This window comes from Sebastes umbrosus, chromosome 1, assembly GCF_015220745.1.
Source record: "Sebastes umbrosus isolate fSebUmb1 chromosome 1, fSebUmb1.pri, whole genome shotgun sequence".
NCBI lineage: Eukaryota > Metazoa > Chordata > Actinopteri > Perciformes > Sebastidae > Sebastes > Sebastes umbrosus.
The window spans coordinates 11,105,679-11,121,044 of record NC_051269.1 but is presented as its reverse complement, the minus strand read 5'-3'; the positions used below and the strand labels follow the sequence as shown (position 1 = coordinate 11,121,044).

Here is a 15,366-nt window from a genome sequence, read left to right as displayed (position 1 = left end):
TGTTGTTTTTGGCCTCCATACATCTTTAATAATGTGCTGTGAGTGCAATTATCTTCACAAAAGTAATCACTCAAAAATTTAATTAAATTTAGCTGAGTCAATGGGAACATACAGCTAGGAAGGTTCATACAGTATGTTCCTGTTCATCTTCAAATTCTTGGTAATTTCCCTGCCTACCTAGTAAAACGTGCTGCGTTCTCCAGTTACCAAACTAAATCCTGTCCCTGGAGTCTCTTCTCTCTCTCAGCAAAACTGCCTTTTCATATTATACACCCCAAGACAACACTCACAGTTGGAAATGCTGTTGCTGTTGTATCAGGCATTCAAACAATCCTTTATGCGGTATGTCATTTCTTTAAATATGGTTTCTCATGTCTGTCAGGTCCTGTTTTAATGTGCTACACGTGATTGTTGTAAATAGACTATACACTTGCTGCCAGTTTGGTCAGGTTTAACAAAAGAGATGAATACAATATAGAATAAAGCAAAACACAAATATAATTGTGGTGTTCTTTCTTCGTCCTGAACTTAAAAACCATATTTGTTCGACCGCATCCAGCAGGGACTGATAAAAGTCCACAAGACTTCTTAGAAAAGAAAAGCACATTTCAGGAATTCTTGGAAAAGGTTGAGATTTAGCTATTCTGGATCAGCAGGCCGTCCAGGATGTGGCTATGATTATGATACAGAAGAGTTTCATGTGCTGCTTCAATCTACCACGTGTGTGTGTTATGTGTGTGGTATTGTTTTGAAAACCTGAACAATAAGGTGAAAATCCAGCATCAGTATTATACCCAGAAGCCCTCATTTGGCCTGAATCTATATGTCTAACACACACCCATACAACATGATCAGTTATTGTTTACATGCATTACTCAATGAAATATTTGTTCAGCTTTTTATTGCATGAAATGTATTTATGGTGTTGTTACTATGGCATACCAAATACAATAGTAAGTGTTTCAGATTTTTTTTTAACAAATAAATATTTAAGAGACCATGCCAATTTATAAAAAATATCATTAGATCTCATGCATAGGTCTTTTGATGGTCATATAAATCATTTACCAAAAAGTGGCCCACTTTACCCGACTCCCCCCTCAGATATTGAGCTGATGTGGATTTCCTAGAAAGATTCCCTAGAAAACAAAATGTCAGCAGAGATCGTGAGCAGAAATACAATTTCAACCTCAGGCAAAGCTACAAAAAAGAAGTTTATTCAAGTATGCTATTAGTATACTTCTTTTAAACTTAAATGAAGCTTTCAGATCACTTTTTATTATCAGAGTTAAAGTACTTGGCAAGTATACTGAAAAGTATACAGAAAGTATAAGTATATTTGGATAAGTACTAAAAGATAACTTAAAGAAAACGTAGTTACTTAAAAAAACTATTGAACTATTGGTTTACTGAGAGTATACTTTAAACAGTACTTTCATAAACTACAAAGTGGGTAACTAGTATTTAACTAGTAAACTAACAGTACCTATAAGTTCACTTGAAGTATAGTTCATATACTGTATAGTTGCAGTACAAAATGCAACTGATGTACTACTCTGCCATTTAAAGTATACTTAAAAGTATACTTTTATAAACTAAAAATGGGGCCAATTTAGTCCCAAGAAGTACTGAAGTAGTACACTTACAAGTATACTACCAGTACATTGATATTAGTATATCAATTATACTTGGGAATATGCTTGAACTATATTTAAGTTTACTTCATAAAATGAACTTGAAGTATACTTCTCATAGTTTAAACAAAGGTTAGGAGGTGGAGCACACTGAGCAACATGACATTTTCTCTGACCTAACAGTAGAGTTAACCCGTTTTTGTGGTTTATTGTCACAATAACAAGTTGCTTTCTTGAGCATAACAAACCTCAGAGAAAACCTCCAGCATCAGTGTTATACTCAGCAGCCTTTATTTGGCCTGAATCTAGTCATTTAAAGTAAATAGATATTGAGCTGATGGGGATTTCCGATAGATTCCCTAGAAAAGAAATGTCAGGAGAGATCATGAGCAGAAATACAATTTTAACCTCAGGCAAAGCTACTCTTACAAAAAAGAAGTTTATTCAAGTATGCTTTAAGAATACTTGACACATGGTTTAACAAATCAAGCATAACCCAGTATAAAAGACAAGATTAGAAGATGGGACAAACCGTGAGCAACATAACATTTTCTCTGACCGAACAGTAACCGTTTTGTGGTTTATTGTCCAAATAACAAGTTACTTTCTTGAGCTCTGAGAAAACCTCCAGCCTCAGTGTTATACTCAGAAGCCTTTATTTGGCCTGAATCTAGTCATTTAAAGTAGGGATGCACCGATCCAACTTTTTCAGTCCCGATACCGATGGCGATACCTTCAGGGCTTTGGGTATCGACTGATACCGAGTATACCGATCCGATACCAGTGTTTAATTAATAAGCTTCACTATGTGGAAGGGATCATTCTTTTATGTGTAAGGCAAGATCAGGCTTGACTTATAAACATTGCTTTCCTAACTTTGTAAAACAAAACATAACAAATAAATACATAGATAGTTTAATTGACTTATTTATTATTAAAATAATAAATCATACACCATCAGCAACTTGGTAAAACAAATCTTCAAAATGAACTACAATTCAAGTGTAAACCTTTTTAAAGCAGCAACGAATCGCTCCAAACTTAAACATGAATTAAAATTCCAATATATAATCTATATAGACATAAAAGTGAATTTAGTAGATCGGCCCCATTGTCACCGAGTATCGGCCTGATATCCGATCCAGTATCAGTATCGGTGCATCACTACTTTAAAGTAGATATTGAGCTGATGTGGATTTCCTAGATAGATTCCCTAGAAAAGAGATCATGCAGTTTAACAAACACATGGTTCAACAAATCAAACAGTATAAAAGACACAGTTATAGAGGAGGATCAAACATGACATTTCCTCTGACCTAACAGTAACCGGTTTTTGTAGTTTATTGTCATAATAACTTTCTCGAGCATAACAAACCTCCGAGAAAACCTCCAGCATCAGTATTAAAATAATAAATCGTACACCAGCTAAAATTCCAATATATAATGTATATAAACATAAAGTTGAATTTAGTAGATGGGCCCCATTTTCACCGAGTATCGGCCTGATATCCGATCCGGTATCAGTATATCGGTGCATCCCTAATTTAAAATAAGCTTAATAGATATCGAGCTTTCCTAGATAGATTCCCTAGAAAAGAGATCATGAGCAGAGATACAGTTTAACAAACACATGGTTCAACACATCAAGCAGTATAAAAGACACGGTTATAGAGGAACAAACATGACATTTCCTCTGACCAAACAGTAACCATTCTGTAGTTTATTGTCATAATAACTTTCTCGAGCATAACAAACCTCCGAGAAAAGCTCTGGCGGTGTTTTTCCACGGTGGATCGGAGGGGGGATCTATGTTAGTGGAAACAGCCTGTGTGCATTCCTATTATCTTTAATGTCGAGGCGCTGGATTCCCAGAAACACTCTCTGACTCTCTGCTCTGCTGTCTCTGCTCCACCGGGTTGGCCCGGCGGGGCGGAGTCAACCCGGTCAGGATTCCTGGAAAGCGGATAGGGAGAAGCTGCCGCGCGATTCCTGGGAGCGAGCGCACAGTTCAGCGAAGGCACGAGCCGGCGGCTGGAAACAAAACCCGGTGGATCGGAGGAGGAGGAGATGAGACTGAAACACACCGGGAGGAGAGGAGAGGTGCGGCGCGGTGTCAAAAAGGAGAGTTAACCGGTTAAAACAAGCAGGTTTCACCGGAGAGAAACGTGTCTTCATCTGCGCGTCTCACAGATAGAGAGCGCGAGAGAGCGAGACGGTGCGGGATGTGGAGTTGGTGCGGCCGGTGTGACGTCAGAGCCGCCGGTGCTGTTCTCAGAATAGACTTCTAGGAAACGGTAATTTTTAAAAGCCAAGCCTTTACACTGTGTCCTTCACACACAGGGAGCCACTCTGGTGACAACACACTCCACAACCTACACGCTGCTTTACGGACATTTACACCTTCTATATTTAGTGTTTTCATCTTTTAACTTTATATATATACTTTATATTTATATATAAAGTACAGGACCAGAGCCCTACCGGGTACACGGAGTCTTTTATACTCCTATTCACAGCTTATAACGACGTTCACGCTCATTTTTCTTCAACTAAAGGCTGTTTTTTATTTTTTTTATTTCTTAAACAGTCTCTTTATGTTTTCGTTATTTCCTGGAGAAGAAACACTGAGTGGATCTTAACACAGAGGATTCAACAAATAGCATGATTCTTTGTGTACCAGGGTGAGTTCACTTCTCTTTGTTCTCTTTTAATGTCTGCTGTGTTAAAAAAATACACACCACTAAACAAGTCTATACCTGTAGAAGTCATGCACTTTTAATTAGTGTTAAGTTGTATTTAAAGTCTTAAGAGATGAGATTTAATTAGACATGTTCTCTATAAGGTTGTCTTTTACTCAGGTCTACCAATTCCACATTACATTGGTTATAAAAACAAAAAAATGGTGTTCATCAGAAACTTCATAATACTAATAGTAGTAATTATACAGTAGTTTTTAAATTAGACATGTTCTCTATAAGGTTGTCTTTTACTCAAGTCTACCATTTCCAAATGCCTATTTTACATTGATTATAAAAGCTAAAAAATGTTCTTCATCAGAAACTCCATAATACTAATAGTAGTAATTATACAGTACTTTTTAAATTTAACCTCTTATTTAAGGTTAAAATGTTAATTTAATGAGTGTTCTGACCAAGATTCAATATCAATCAATAACAGACAAAAGACAAGTAACACAAAATATGTCACTAAGTCAGAGTTAATTAAAAATGTGATTATATAATCATAAACAAGACTAAACATTCACATCACTGTGTGCATTTTGTGTGTTGAAACTGGACAGTGAAGTGACCTTTTCTTCTAATTTAGCAATAGACACTGAACTAAAAAATAATGATGTAGAATCCTGCATTAATATGCAAAAGCTGTGACTGTGTTGTCGTATGTGTTTTTAAACCATATTTTCCTTTTTATTTCCAGTCCGAGAGCTCCTCTGCCCGCCTCTCCGTCCACTGAATCCCCTCGGGGCATGCGGGCAGGAACTGCACATCCTACCCCTTGCCTTCAAAGCACCCCTCCGCTATGGGACCCCACAAAGGACCTGCGGGCGATTGCCAGCAATTTCTGCTATCTAGAAAATTCAGGTACAAATTGTTTCACGTTTTACAGCCACAAATAAGATTCTTGAAAATCCACAAACGTTCCAGGGGGCATATTTTGTCTTCTTTTGTAAAAGATTTAGTTAAATGGTTTGATTGTGGACTGTGAACTGTAAAATCAAGCAGCGTAGAGGACAGTGAAAAGGACTGATGACTAATATTTAGGAATGTGCGTGTGTGTGTGTGTAGGATGGTACTGGGGAGCTGTGACGGCAGCTCAGGCCCACGCTGCACTTCAAGAGGCATCTGAAGGAGCCTTTTTGGTACGGGACAGCAGCCACCCTCTGTACATGCTGACCCTCTCGGTCAGGACTGCACGCGGCCCCACCAGTATACGCATCCAGTACAGCGGTGCCCAGTTCTTGCTGGACTCCAGCTCGCCGGCCCGGCCCAGCCTGTCGTCCTTCCCCAACGTGCCAAGCCTGGTGCAGCACTACATGGGACCAGAGAGGAAAGCGGAGGAGGGGAAGGTGGTGGAGGAGGCTCCGTCGAAACCCTCTCAGCAGATAATTCAGGACACATCTGTGGTATTGAAACTGAAGCGGGCCGTGTTCAAGCCCCAGGGCCTCCCCTCCTTGCAGCACCTCACACGGCTCGTCATCAACAGACATTCTGACTGCCCCGACCAGCTACCACTCCCGAGGCCTCTGCTGCGCTACATACAGGACTATCCCTTCAAGGTATGAGGGGGTCCCTCAAGTCCATTAATATGACTTACAGGGGAAAAAAACTGTCCAACAGGTCCCTTAGTGCCTGTAAATGACATCGCTGCTCCAGCAGCTGGAGGCCAGTCACGAAAAAATACTGGACACAGGGTCACGTTTGTGCTGGCGAAAATGTGTACAAATTCAGTTGACGTGCCTGGTTTTCAGACTCAATTTGTCGAGGACTGGGTGATGAAGTACCCCAGAAAAAAAAAAAGACAACTCGTGAGCAAACCTCAGTACTGTAATCACTTATTTCATGATGGATGTGGCTGTTTTACCCTCATCAGTTCTGGATGTACATACTGTTCCTAAGAAGTACACTGATTCCATTGAGACATCTTTTACGCCGTTTTATTTTTCTCAGTTTTTCTACCTTTTACATGTGTTCATTTTTTCTATTAAAACAACCAATTGGAGTCTAACTCGCTGTCCTTTTAAATCATTTTCTCCGTGTGTTACTCACAGGGGTAAATACTGTCATCATCATCATCATTATTATTAAGCACCACATGATGACTTGCCCTTGTGACACTTGTTACGAAATATTTTCTGCTCCAAATCACCTTTGAAACACAAAGACTTTGAGCTTTAAGTGTGTGAGAGGCGCAGATTGTGTGAGGAAGTAAAGGCCACATTGTGTGAGCGTGTGTGTGTATGTGTGTGCGTTTTTTTGCTCAACAATGCGTACAGCCTGCATCTGAGTCAGCGAGTGGACGAGCGAAGGGGAGGACCGTTCATCAGCGGATTCACAGAACTGCTGAATGCTTCCTGGGAGGAGGGTGAGATTCTGAGAGGGAGGGTTCTAAGAAAAGCCTCAGTAATTACCTTCAGCTTTCAGCCTGCTTTTGTGCCATCTCGCACACATTTTTTGATTGTGGCGCAGGGATGCGATCACAAATGTTACTGGATTAAAAGTGTAACAGTGACAGTGAAAATGATTTGAGCTTCTGCAAATTGTGCATTTAGAGTGATCAAGCCGGTGGGGGCGCGTGCTTAGCGGCTCAGTGGGGGTAGGGGAGAACGAGGGCTGTGGCGACCTGGGCTAAAGCCAGCGGTAATAGGATCTCAGTTTCTCAATCCTGATCCAGCTTGTGCTCCTTGTTTGACTCCTCTTTCTGGAGGATGCAGAATCGCGGCCTGAAAAACAAACAAATAAGACACTGAATTTTGGACTTGAAATTTGAAAGAAACCCACAGGAGGGGTGTATTGTGCTTCATTTTGTAATTAAGATCTGATTTTAACAGTGTAGCATTTTACTTTAAATCAGATAGACAGTGATGGGGGTTAAAAGATCAACACTTTAGCATGAAGTTACAGCAGGTCAAATGATGACAAAATGATTTCACGACATATAAAGGTCTGCTCTAACCTGCCGCTGATGTCGTGCCGTGTCTCCACATAACGTATCTCTTCCACGTTCGCCTCCACCCACGTTTGAATGAGCGGGGGGTGTCTGGGATCCACTTCCAAGTAAACACGGCTGTTATATTCACCAGAAACAGAGAACACAAAATGGATTAAAAATTCATTATCGACCGGACAGAATGATCAGAAGCAACCTTGGGATGAGAGCAGTGGCACGAGTCGGGAGCTGTATTCACTGGAAGTCTTTTAAAAAGCTTAACTCATTAAAAAGGCAACACGATACGTGTGTTTTTCTGAACATGCTGTTCTAGTGACAAGCCGCCGCCGTTAGGAATTAAACCCAGGTGTGTGTGTGTGTGTGTGTGTGTGTCGGGCGGTGGGGTTCCTTACCCATGATTTGATAGAATCTGTGGAGCCAGAGTCAAAATCTGTTTGATCACTTTTAGGCCATCTTCACCTCCATCTAAAGCAGCGTGGTCTTCAAACCTGGGCACACAGTCATCCATAAATCACTTGAATAAATTCATTTGATGTCACATATTTCCAAAAAAAAAATACATTTCTAAAGACACGTAATGCACTAATGCAAATTAATTTTATACATTTTATGCGTTTTCAAAGGTTTGACCTGCTGTTTTGGTTACTCTGACACAAAGATAAAATGTAGTACATACAAATTTATTTTTAAATAAATCTTAAATATTAGTATGACTTTATTTCACCTGTTTAGCATTTATAAACAGTATATATACAGTTAATGAAGTGGTTTATAGCACATTATAACACACTATACTGCCTGCAAAGCCACAATTAAGTAAAAAGTGTTTAGTCAAAATTTAGAAAAGACCAGAATTTGACTTGTTGACATATATAATTTCATTATGTCATAGAAATGTAAAATTTAGAAGAAAACAGTATGTTAAATGTGCAGTTAAAACAAAACACAGCTAAAACAAACAGTGAACTACACACAGCTAAAGCAAGAGAGCCAAATCAAGCTAAAGCTAGCTAGTGAGAGGCTAAAGCTACATTTACTTTCCCCGCATAGCCGTTTCCTGTTATTGAAATATATTCATATTTATTAACTAATATCTTGGTAATTTAGTTTCTTATCCAACATAAATAAGGTAGCAGCTACGTTCTTGCTCTTGACTCTAGTGAAATCCATGTTTCGGTGTTATTAAGTCACATTGTCAAATGAAAAGACATTATCATATCCATTTATTACACATATCCCCAGTCAGCCTGAAAAACTTTAACCCCTTTAACCACTACTTTCTGAACTTCAGGTTCTCTGTAGTTATTGCTGTCTGTCTTTGTAGGGCAGTATGCTACAGCCTTTAATGTGTAGGCAGATATAAAGACATTTTGTAATGTGAGTGAGTCATATGTGTGAACAGTTAATAGATTATTCATAGCACACTATAAGGATTTGTTCATGCATGTAATATATAATTATCAATGATAACAACTATTTTACAATCAATCATTCATTAAATGTTTATACACCAGTTAGAGTTGTTGCCTAATTGTTGACAAATCCATTAATACACACTTTCAAACTGCATTATAGTTTAGCATATTATTAAGTGTTAATACTGTTTATAAAGGCTATCTATGGGGAGAGGTTAAGTAAAAAATTAATTAAGACAGGTTGAATATGATTAAGTCACCGTAATATTTCAGGTTCCAACGTCGTCATATCCTCTGAGAACAGGTACGGGGGGTTACTGACCAACGCTGAGACATGGCTACAGAGGCTCAACACAGCTTCTGCATCTGACAAAACACAAATTTAAACTTAAAAAAAAAAAATCAGCAGTATGTTTAGGTGCATTTTTTAATAATTGCAATGCATTGCTTTCACTTACCTTTCATTACATCTATATGATGAATCTGTAATCTGTCCTGAAGCCCCAACCTGCAGAGAAAAGTCCTTCATCAGACTTTATGCATTACTCTATACGCCCCAATTAAACTGTAAGTCTTTAATAAAAGTAAATCAATAAGGATATTGACAACTTGCTTATGTGTGCTATGGTACAATTACCTTAACGCATTCTCCCCTGTTAAATCCACCGCATCCTGGCTCTGATCCACGGCGATGACTTTAAGCTAGGGAAAAAGAAACAAACACGGCAATTAAAAGTGCTGTTTTCTGTTTGGATACAAGTACCTCAGGGAAAAGGATCTATTTGTCTGCATGAGGAGACATTTTTACAACTTTACGATCTGCTAACATTGGAGAAAGACAAATAAACAGACATAGATAACCAGATGTCAGGATGGTAGAGAGTATGAGTCAGCAGTGAGCTGACAATATTTACTGTGCTTTGTGATGTGAGGTCAATAGTGTATTCTACTACGAAGCCTTCGACTTAACCATGTATATCTATGCTACAGCTGATAACTAATGTTTTTTTTCATTATCTGTTAACCTACTGATGTTTCTATTGTTCTATTTAAAGGTCCCATATTATACAAAGTGAGATTTTCATGTTTTTTTATTATAAAGCAGGCTTAAGTCCTATATAAATACCGTGAAAGTATCAAAACACTCAATCCACAGGGAAATACACACAGCCCGTATTCGGAAGCTCTGCATTTGAAACAAGCTGTCAGGATTTCTGCCCATTTGTGATGTCACGAATATACAATATTTAGACCCTTTACACAATTTTAAACGTAAACATTCTAAATGTGTCCCAGTTTTTTCCTGGTTGCAGTGTATGTGAATGACATCAGCTGACAGGAAGTACACATGGACCCAAACTGTTGCCTAGCAACGCAATTCTGTTGCAATTCCGTAAATATGCACTAAAACGGAGCGTTTCAGACAGAGGGTAAATACCGGCATATTCAGGCTGACAGTATGAGGAAAATAAAGTTTTTTTTTAACATTACAGCATGTAAACATGTTCTAGTAGAAATACAAAATACAAGTATGAACCTGAAAATGAGCATAATATGGGACCTTTAACTATTCTACTAAGTGATTCATCATTTAGTCTTTATGTCAAAACTGACACATGGCCATCACCTGATACCAAAACAAAATTACTTCATTAGTCTGACCAGCAGCCTAAAAACCCAAAGTATTCAACGTATAAGGACTGGAAACTGACAAACTATTCACATTTTTTAAACTGAGACCGACCAGTGATTAGTCATAATTGTAATAAATATATTCTCTCGGAGCCAACTGATCACTTCACCATTTCAGTTTGAAAATGAAAAAAAATGATAAAACATTAGCTGCTACTAGCATAACACACCTGAATCTCCAACCTAACTTTGTTTAGCAGGTGTCATATTTAACATGTTCAAGATCTCAGTTTAGCGTGTTAGCATGCTCAACATTTCAGCACGCTAACAGCTGATGGGGATGTCATTAGTTTTGCAATGAATTTGGCACCAGATGAAATGTCAGGGGATCACCAATGTAGTAAAGATATCTACTGTATATTATTGTATTTTTACACTTCCTTTCCTCATCACTGATTGGCTCTTGTTTCCACTCTTTGTCGCCCCTCATTAACCTGATTAAGTTCACCTGCTCACTCCTTATTTAAAGACTGCACTCTTTTTCACCTTCACATGGGGCAGCGGCAGGTCTGGTAAGAGGTGTGTCTTCCTTGTATTACGCTTTACTTCTTTCCTATGTCCATGTTTAATTGAGAGCTTTATTTAGCGTTATTTCTTTAAGATGGACATTTGAGACTGATTTGATTTATTGTGTTAATGTCTAATCTTGTATTTGGTTTATTTCAGATATGCCAACCCATGTGTGTCTTGTGCTTAAAGGGCAACTACAGCCATTTTCAAAATTCATACAGGTTATTCCTCTGGTTTAAGACAGTCCAAAAAAATATTAAAGATGAACAACTCTTTCCCAAATCCAAAAACCTGAGGCTAAATCTCAATCTTGTGATGTCATAGGGTGTAAAACTGTGGAGCTGCGCCATAGACAATGAATGGGGAGAGATGTTCAAGATGACACTGAGAGCACCCAGGGGGATGATCTGTTTTCTGTTTCACAACTGACAACACTACAATAGAATAAAGTACAGTAGGGATGTACTGATTACTTGATCGGATATCAGGCCGATACTGACTCAAATAGCTAGATTAGGTGTCTGACAATGGGGCTGATCTATTCAATTTAATTCTATGTTTATACACTACATACATAGTAATGTATACTGGCATTTAAATTCCTGTTAAAGTTTTGACAAATTTTTTGCTGCATTGAAAATGTTTACACCTGAATCGTCATTCCTGTTAATTTTGAAGATTTTTTTTACCAAGTTACTGGTGCAGAATTATTTTAATCATAAAGAACAATTACATTTTATATCTATGTATTTATTTGTTACATTTTGTTTTGCAAAGTTAGGAAAGTCAAGTCTAGCCGGATGTTTCCTTACACATAAAAGAATGATTCAAGTCACTTGCACAAAGTGAGGCATACTGCTTATTAATTAAACGCTGGTATCGGATCAGTACTCGGTATCGGCCGATACCCAAACCACAGGTATCGTTATCAGGACTGAAAAAGATGGATCGGTGCATCCCTAGAATAAAGCTCATTTGGGTATAAAAAAAGAAAACAAACTTTCTGTGGGTCCATAAAATCAGTCTCCCATTCATTGTCTGTGGAGCAACAAATAGTTTTAGCACTCTTGTCTTTTTCGGATTTGGGAGGGGGCCGTTCATGTTTAATATTTTTGAACGGTCTTAAACCATATAGAATAACATGTATGAATTTTGAAAATGGGTGTAGTTCCCCTTTAAGTTCATTAAATGCCACTACTTGAGTTTTGAAGAAAAATAAACTGTTCAGATTCAAATATTTAGTTTTTTACATTCTGATCCGATGCCCATGATGATGGGGAACCTTTCATACTGAACCTCCTAATGAACAACCAAAGTTATTCAGAATCATCCTGAGGGGAACATGAATGTCTGTAACAAGTTTAATGGCATTCCATCTGTTTTCACTCAAAACCACAAACGTCAACCTCATGGTGTCACTAGACGTAAAGGTCAGGAACACTAGATTCATTGGGATACATCCTCTGGGGACTATGAATACAAAATGTGGTGCCAATACATCTATCAGATGTTGATTGTGAAAAGTGACAAGTTTGACTTTCTGATGGTGCTAGAGGAACAGTCAGGGGATCACCTATGTCAGCAGGCTTTATCCTCTGGGGAACATGAAAGTGTGTACCAAAGTTCATGGTAATCCATCCAGTAGTTACGATATTTCAGCCTGGATCAAAGTGGTGGACTGATGCACCGACACTGACATTCCTAGAGGCTAAAAATCTATTTCCTACAATAAACACAAACCTCACCTGAGGCAGACTCTTCAGCAGACTAAGAGAAATGGCACCAGAGCCACATCCCACTTCCAAGCATGTATGGTGGGTGTCTGCACAGACTCCAGTCCCGGGCTTCATTTCCAGATCAGCGAGCACGAGTTCAACCAACTCCTGCATCAACACACACACACAGAAAACACTGATCGTGTGTGATTGATCACTTATATTTCAGTCTACGTTTGGTTTTCCTCTTCTCAAACCTCTGTTTCAGGTCTTGGTATGAACACAGGAGGCCTCATCTTCAGTGTCAGATCTCTGAAGTCCCACTCCTCAATCACATACTGCACAGGCATTCTGCATCAACACACACACATGAGTATTCTCAGTAAAAATACATCTGAATACGTATTTATACAGAGGTGTATGTAGACACTTTATACCTGGATAGGCGTCTAGAGCAGAGCTTCCATATCTGCTCTGTTTTTTCTGGGCTGAGGACCTCCGTTAACTTCCTCTGTCCAAGACTTTCTATCTGTTTAAAGAAATGGCATGTAGGAACAGAAAGGGATGCTGTTAAATGTTAATGTCTCTATTCATTCATTATGTCAAGCAATGAATGAGCTCAGCAAATGTCCACTCACAGTTTTAGCCCCGAACAGATGAGCAATGATGTAAAGGCTGGAGTGGTCCGGCTCCGTCACGCCTCTCTCTGCAAAGTGTCTCTTCCATAAATCCACTGCCTGAAGTGCTGTGATCCTGCCGGCAGGTACGGCTGGACCGCTGCATGTACGCACCACATGGACGCCCCAAATACCCTAAAAGATTAAAGAGTGTTTCTAATTAACCACAAATCTACAGCTATCGTGCATTCAAGCTGTGGTTTAACAGGCACTTATTGATTTCCCCTGGGCCCCTTGTGACTCAGAGGAGTCAAATTTGAAAATTTCAGAGGCCTGCCTTCACAATCTAATGCAATCTAGTACAAAACTGCATGATGCAGAGAGGTGTTTCTCATGTACTGTGTGTAAATGGATTTTCTGTAAAATGACAGGAAAACATCTAGTCTTTGACGATCACTACTTTTGGGTTCAAGCTTGTGTTTCTGAGCCATCACAATACCTCTGGGAGTTAGTCAAACTAGATAATCCATTTTGAGACGTATCATTGGGTTCTACAAACATGTGGTGGGAATTTGTAAACAATTATTAAAATATGATTTATAGATTAATCAATGATGAAGTGTTAGTTGCAGCCCTACAGCTGTAACTTTGGACACACAGGGAGTCTTGACCCTCAAAGGTTAAAAGCGGTAAAAAAAATGTCTGTCATATACTTAATTCAAACACATGAGCGCCTCCTTCACTTGTTTGAAAGTACTCTGAATATCAACAATTTACTGAACTGTCGAGCCATTTTGATAAATTAAACTCAAATAAATAGGGTTTAATTTTAGTATTAGACCCTACATCACTGCATTGTGGATTAATAAACATCCATCCCACTTTCTGTCATACATACATGCCTATTACTCCTTAACAGCTTTATCTTTGGATTGACTGCTGGGTCTGTTAGTGTAATTATTTACCCACATTTGATCATTGTGTGTGTATATATATAACACACGCACACACACTTAACAAAGATCTTACTCATATGTAAATGCACATCGTCCAATAAATGGCTCAATAAATAAGTAATAAACAAAGCATGATCACTCTGCTTGTATGTGCACTAGTTTGTAAGTTTGGCTGTCTATTATGGAGGACCACTAGAGTCATGTAAATAGTAATAAAGCATTTAATTGATTAATAACTAATAAAAAAATGGGCATTAATAAATTAGTTTAAAAATTGATTTATAAATCTATGAATAAATGGACTAGATTACAAAGTAATTCATTATTTGAAATTTTAATGGGCCATAAAAAAATAGTAAAAATGTATGAATGGCTATTTTTACTGTACAATTAGTTATTATTCAATTAAATGCCTTGTTACAATGACTCTTGTGGTCCTCCATAGTCTATTGCTACAAATAACTTACCTTATAGCCCTCAAAGTTTAGTAGGGAAAGCAATTTTTTCTTTGGTGATCATTTGTCTCTAATTTCTTACTCTTCCCTTTGCATGTACGTCTAGTGTAATATTATATTTTGAACAGCCTGCTTTACTCCATTGTGCCAAATGCAGTTCTCATCTGAAACTACTGTACAGTTAGAGGACTCCCTGAAAACAACAACACAAATCTATGTGATAGTTACCTTTGGTCCAACACTCCTGCACCCAAAGCATCGGTAGCCTGCACTCACAGATCTGCTCCACATGACAGATACAAACTAAACAAACACACCCTTTTTTACATTGTTATTATTATTTTGGTTTAACAGGAACACATCGTTTGTGTAGCCATCAGCTGTGCTATCCTGTATGAACACTGTCTGGGTCACTTGTATTGCCCTAAATCGGTTAAATGGACATTAAACTACATTTTCTATAACCGGATGGAGAGCTAGTTGAAGGTTGAACTACACATGGTGCAGCCAGCACGCCTCTCCAACTGGTGACGTCATGACGCAATACGTCTCCACTTGCGTCGCACCTGCGCAGCTCTAACCCTGGTGACTAGTGCTGCCTTTAGGGACTATTGAATATATATTATTTTAGCATGTTGACCATCTGAAAAGTGGTGATAGTTGCTGAAAACCCGGACATTTTTT

The 15,366-nt window shown here is 38.5% G+C and overlaps 2 protein-coding genes across 6 annotated transcripts; one reads left to right on the top strand and one right to left on the bottom strand.

The window, feature by feature from the left end:
• The first annotated feature begins 3,551 nt into the window (after nt 1-3,551).
• cish (cytokine inducible SH2-containing protein) lies at nt 3,552-6,380 on the top strand. Of its 5 annotated transcripts, none has more exons than XM_037773573.1 (5): nt 3,552-3,734; nt 3,825-3,928; nt 4,254-4,315; nt 5,073-5,236; nt 5,441-6,380. In XM_037773573.1, exons 3-5 carry the CDS (start codon nt 4,296-4,298, stop codon nt 5,935-5,937), a joined length of 681 nt encoding a protein of 226 aa, XP_037629501.1. In that variant the 5' UTR covers nt 3,552-3,734; nt 3,825-3,928; nt 4,254-4,295; the 3' UTR covers nt 5,938-6,380. The 5 variants fall into 5 exon arrangements, with proteins under 5 accessions (XP_037629501.1, XP_037629510.1, XP_037629493.1 ...); XM_037773582.1 differs by having other exon boundaries at nt 4,251-4,315; XM_037773565.1 differs by having other exon boundaries at nt 3,552-3,928.
• On the bottom strand, nt 6,294-15,192 carry hemk1 (HemK methyltransferase family member 1). Its single transcript, XM_037773535.1, has 11 exons — nt 14,911-15,192; nt 13,293-13,466; nt 13,092-13,183; nt 12,912-13,005; nt 12,685-12,822; nt 9,375-9,439; nt 9,196-9,245; nt 8,998-9,103; nt 7,715-7,810; nt 7,329-7,439; nt 6,294-7,095 (listed from the first exon to the last, which is right to left on the bottom strand). Exons 1-11 carry the CDS (start codon nt 14,971-14,973, stop codon nt 7,032-7,034), a joined length of 1,053 nt encoding a protein of 350 aa, XP_037629463.1. The 5' UTR covers nt 14,974-15,192; the 3' UTR covers nt 6,294-7,031.
• Between the last annotated feature and the right edge of the window lie 174 nt (nt 15,193-15,366).

Excerpts from the sequence above, each read along its gene's own strand:
- cish (XM_037773573.1), top strand. The coding sequence starts at position 4,296 with ATGATTCTTTGTGTACCAGG. Across the intron at positions 4,316-5,072 it reads ATGATTCTTTGTGTACCAGG|TCCGAGAGCTCCTCTGCCCG; the intron begins GTGAGTTCACTT and ends TTTTATTTCCAG. Across the intron at positions 5,237-5,440 it reads CTGCTATCTAGAAAATTCAG|GATGGTACTGGGGAGCTGTG; the intron begins GTACAAATTGTT and ends GTGTGTGTGTAG.
- hemk1 (XM_037773535.1), bottom strand. The coding sequence starts at position 14,973 with ATGTGGAGCAGATCTGTGAGTGCAGGCTACCGATGCTTTGGGTGCAGG. Across the intron at positions 13,184-13,292 it reads ATCTGTTCGGGGCTAAAACT|ATAGAAAGTCTTGGACAGAG; the intron begins GTGAGTGGACAT and ends TTCTTTAAACAG. Across the intron at positions 7,440-7,714 it reads CAGATTCTATCAAATCATGG|CCGTGTTTACTTGGAAGTGG; the intron begins GTAAGGAACCCC and ends TGAATATAACAG.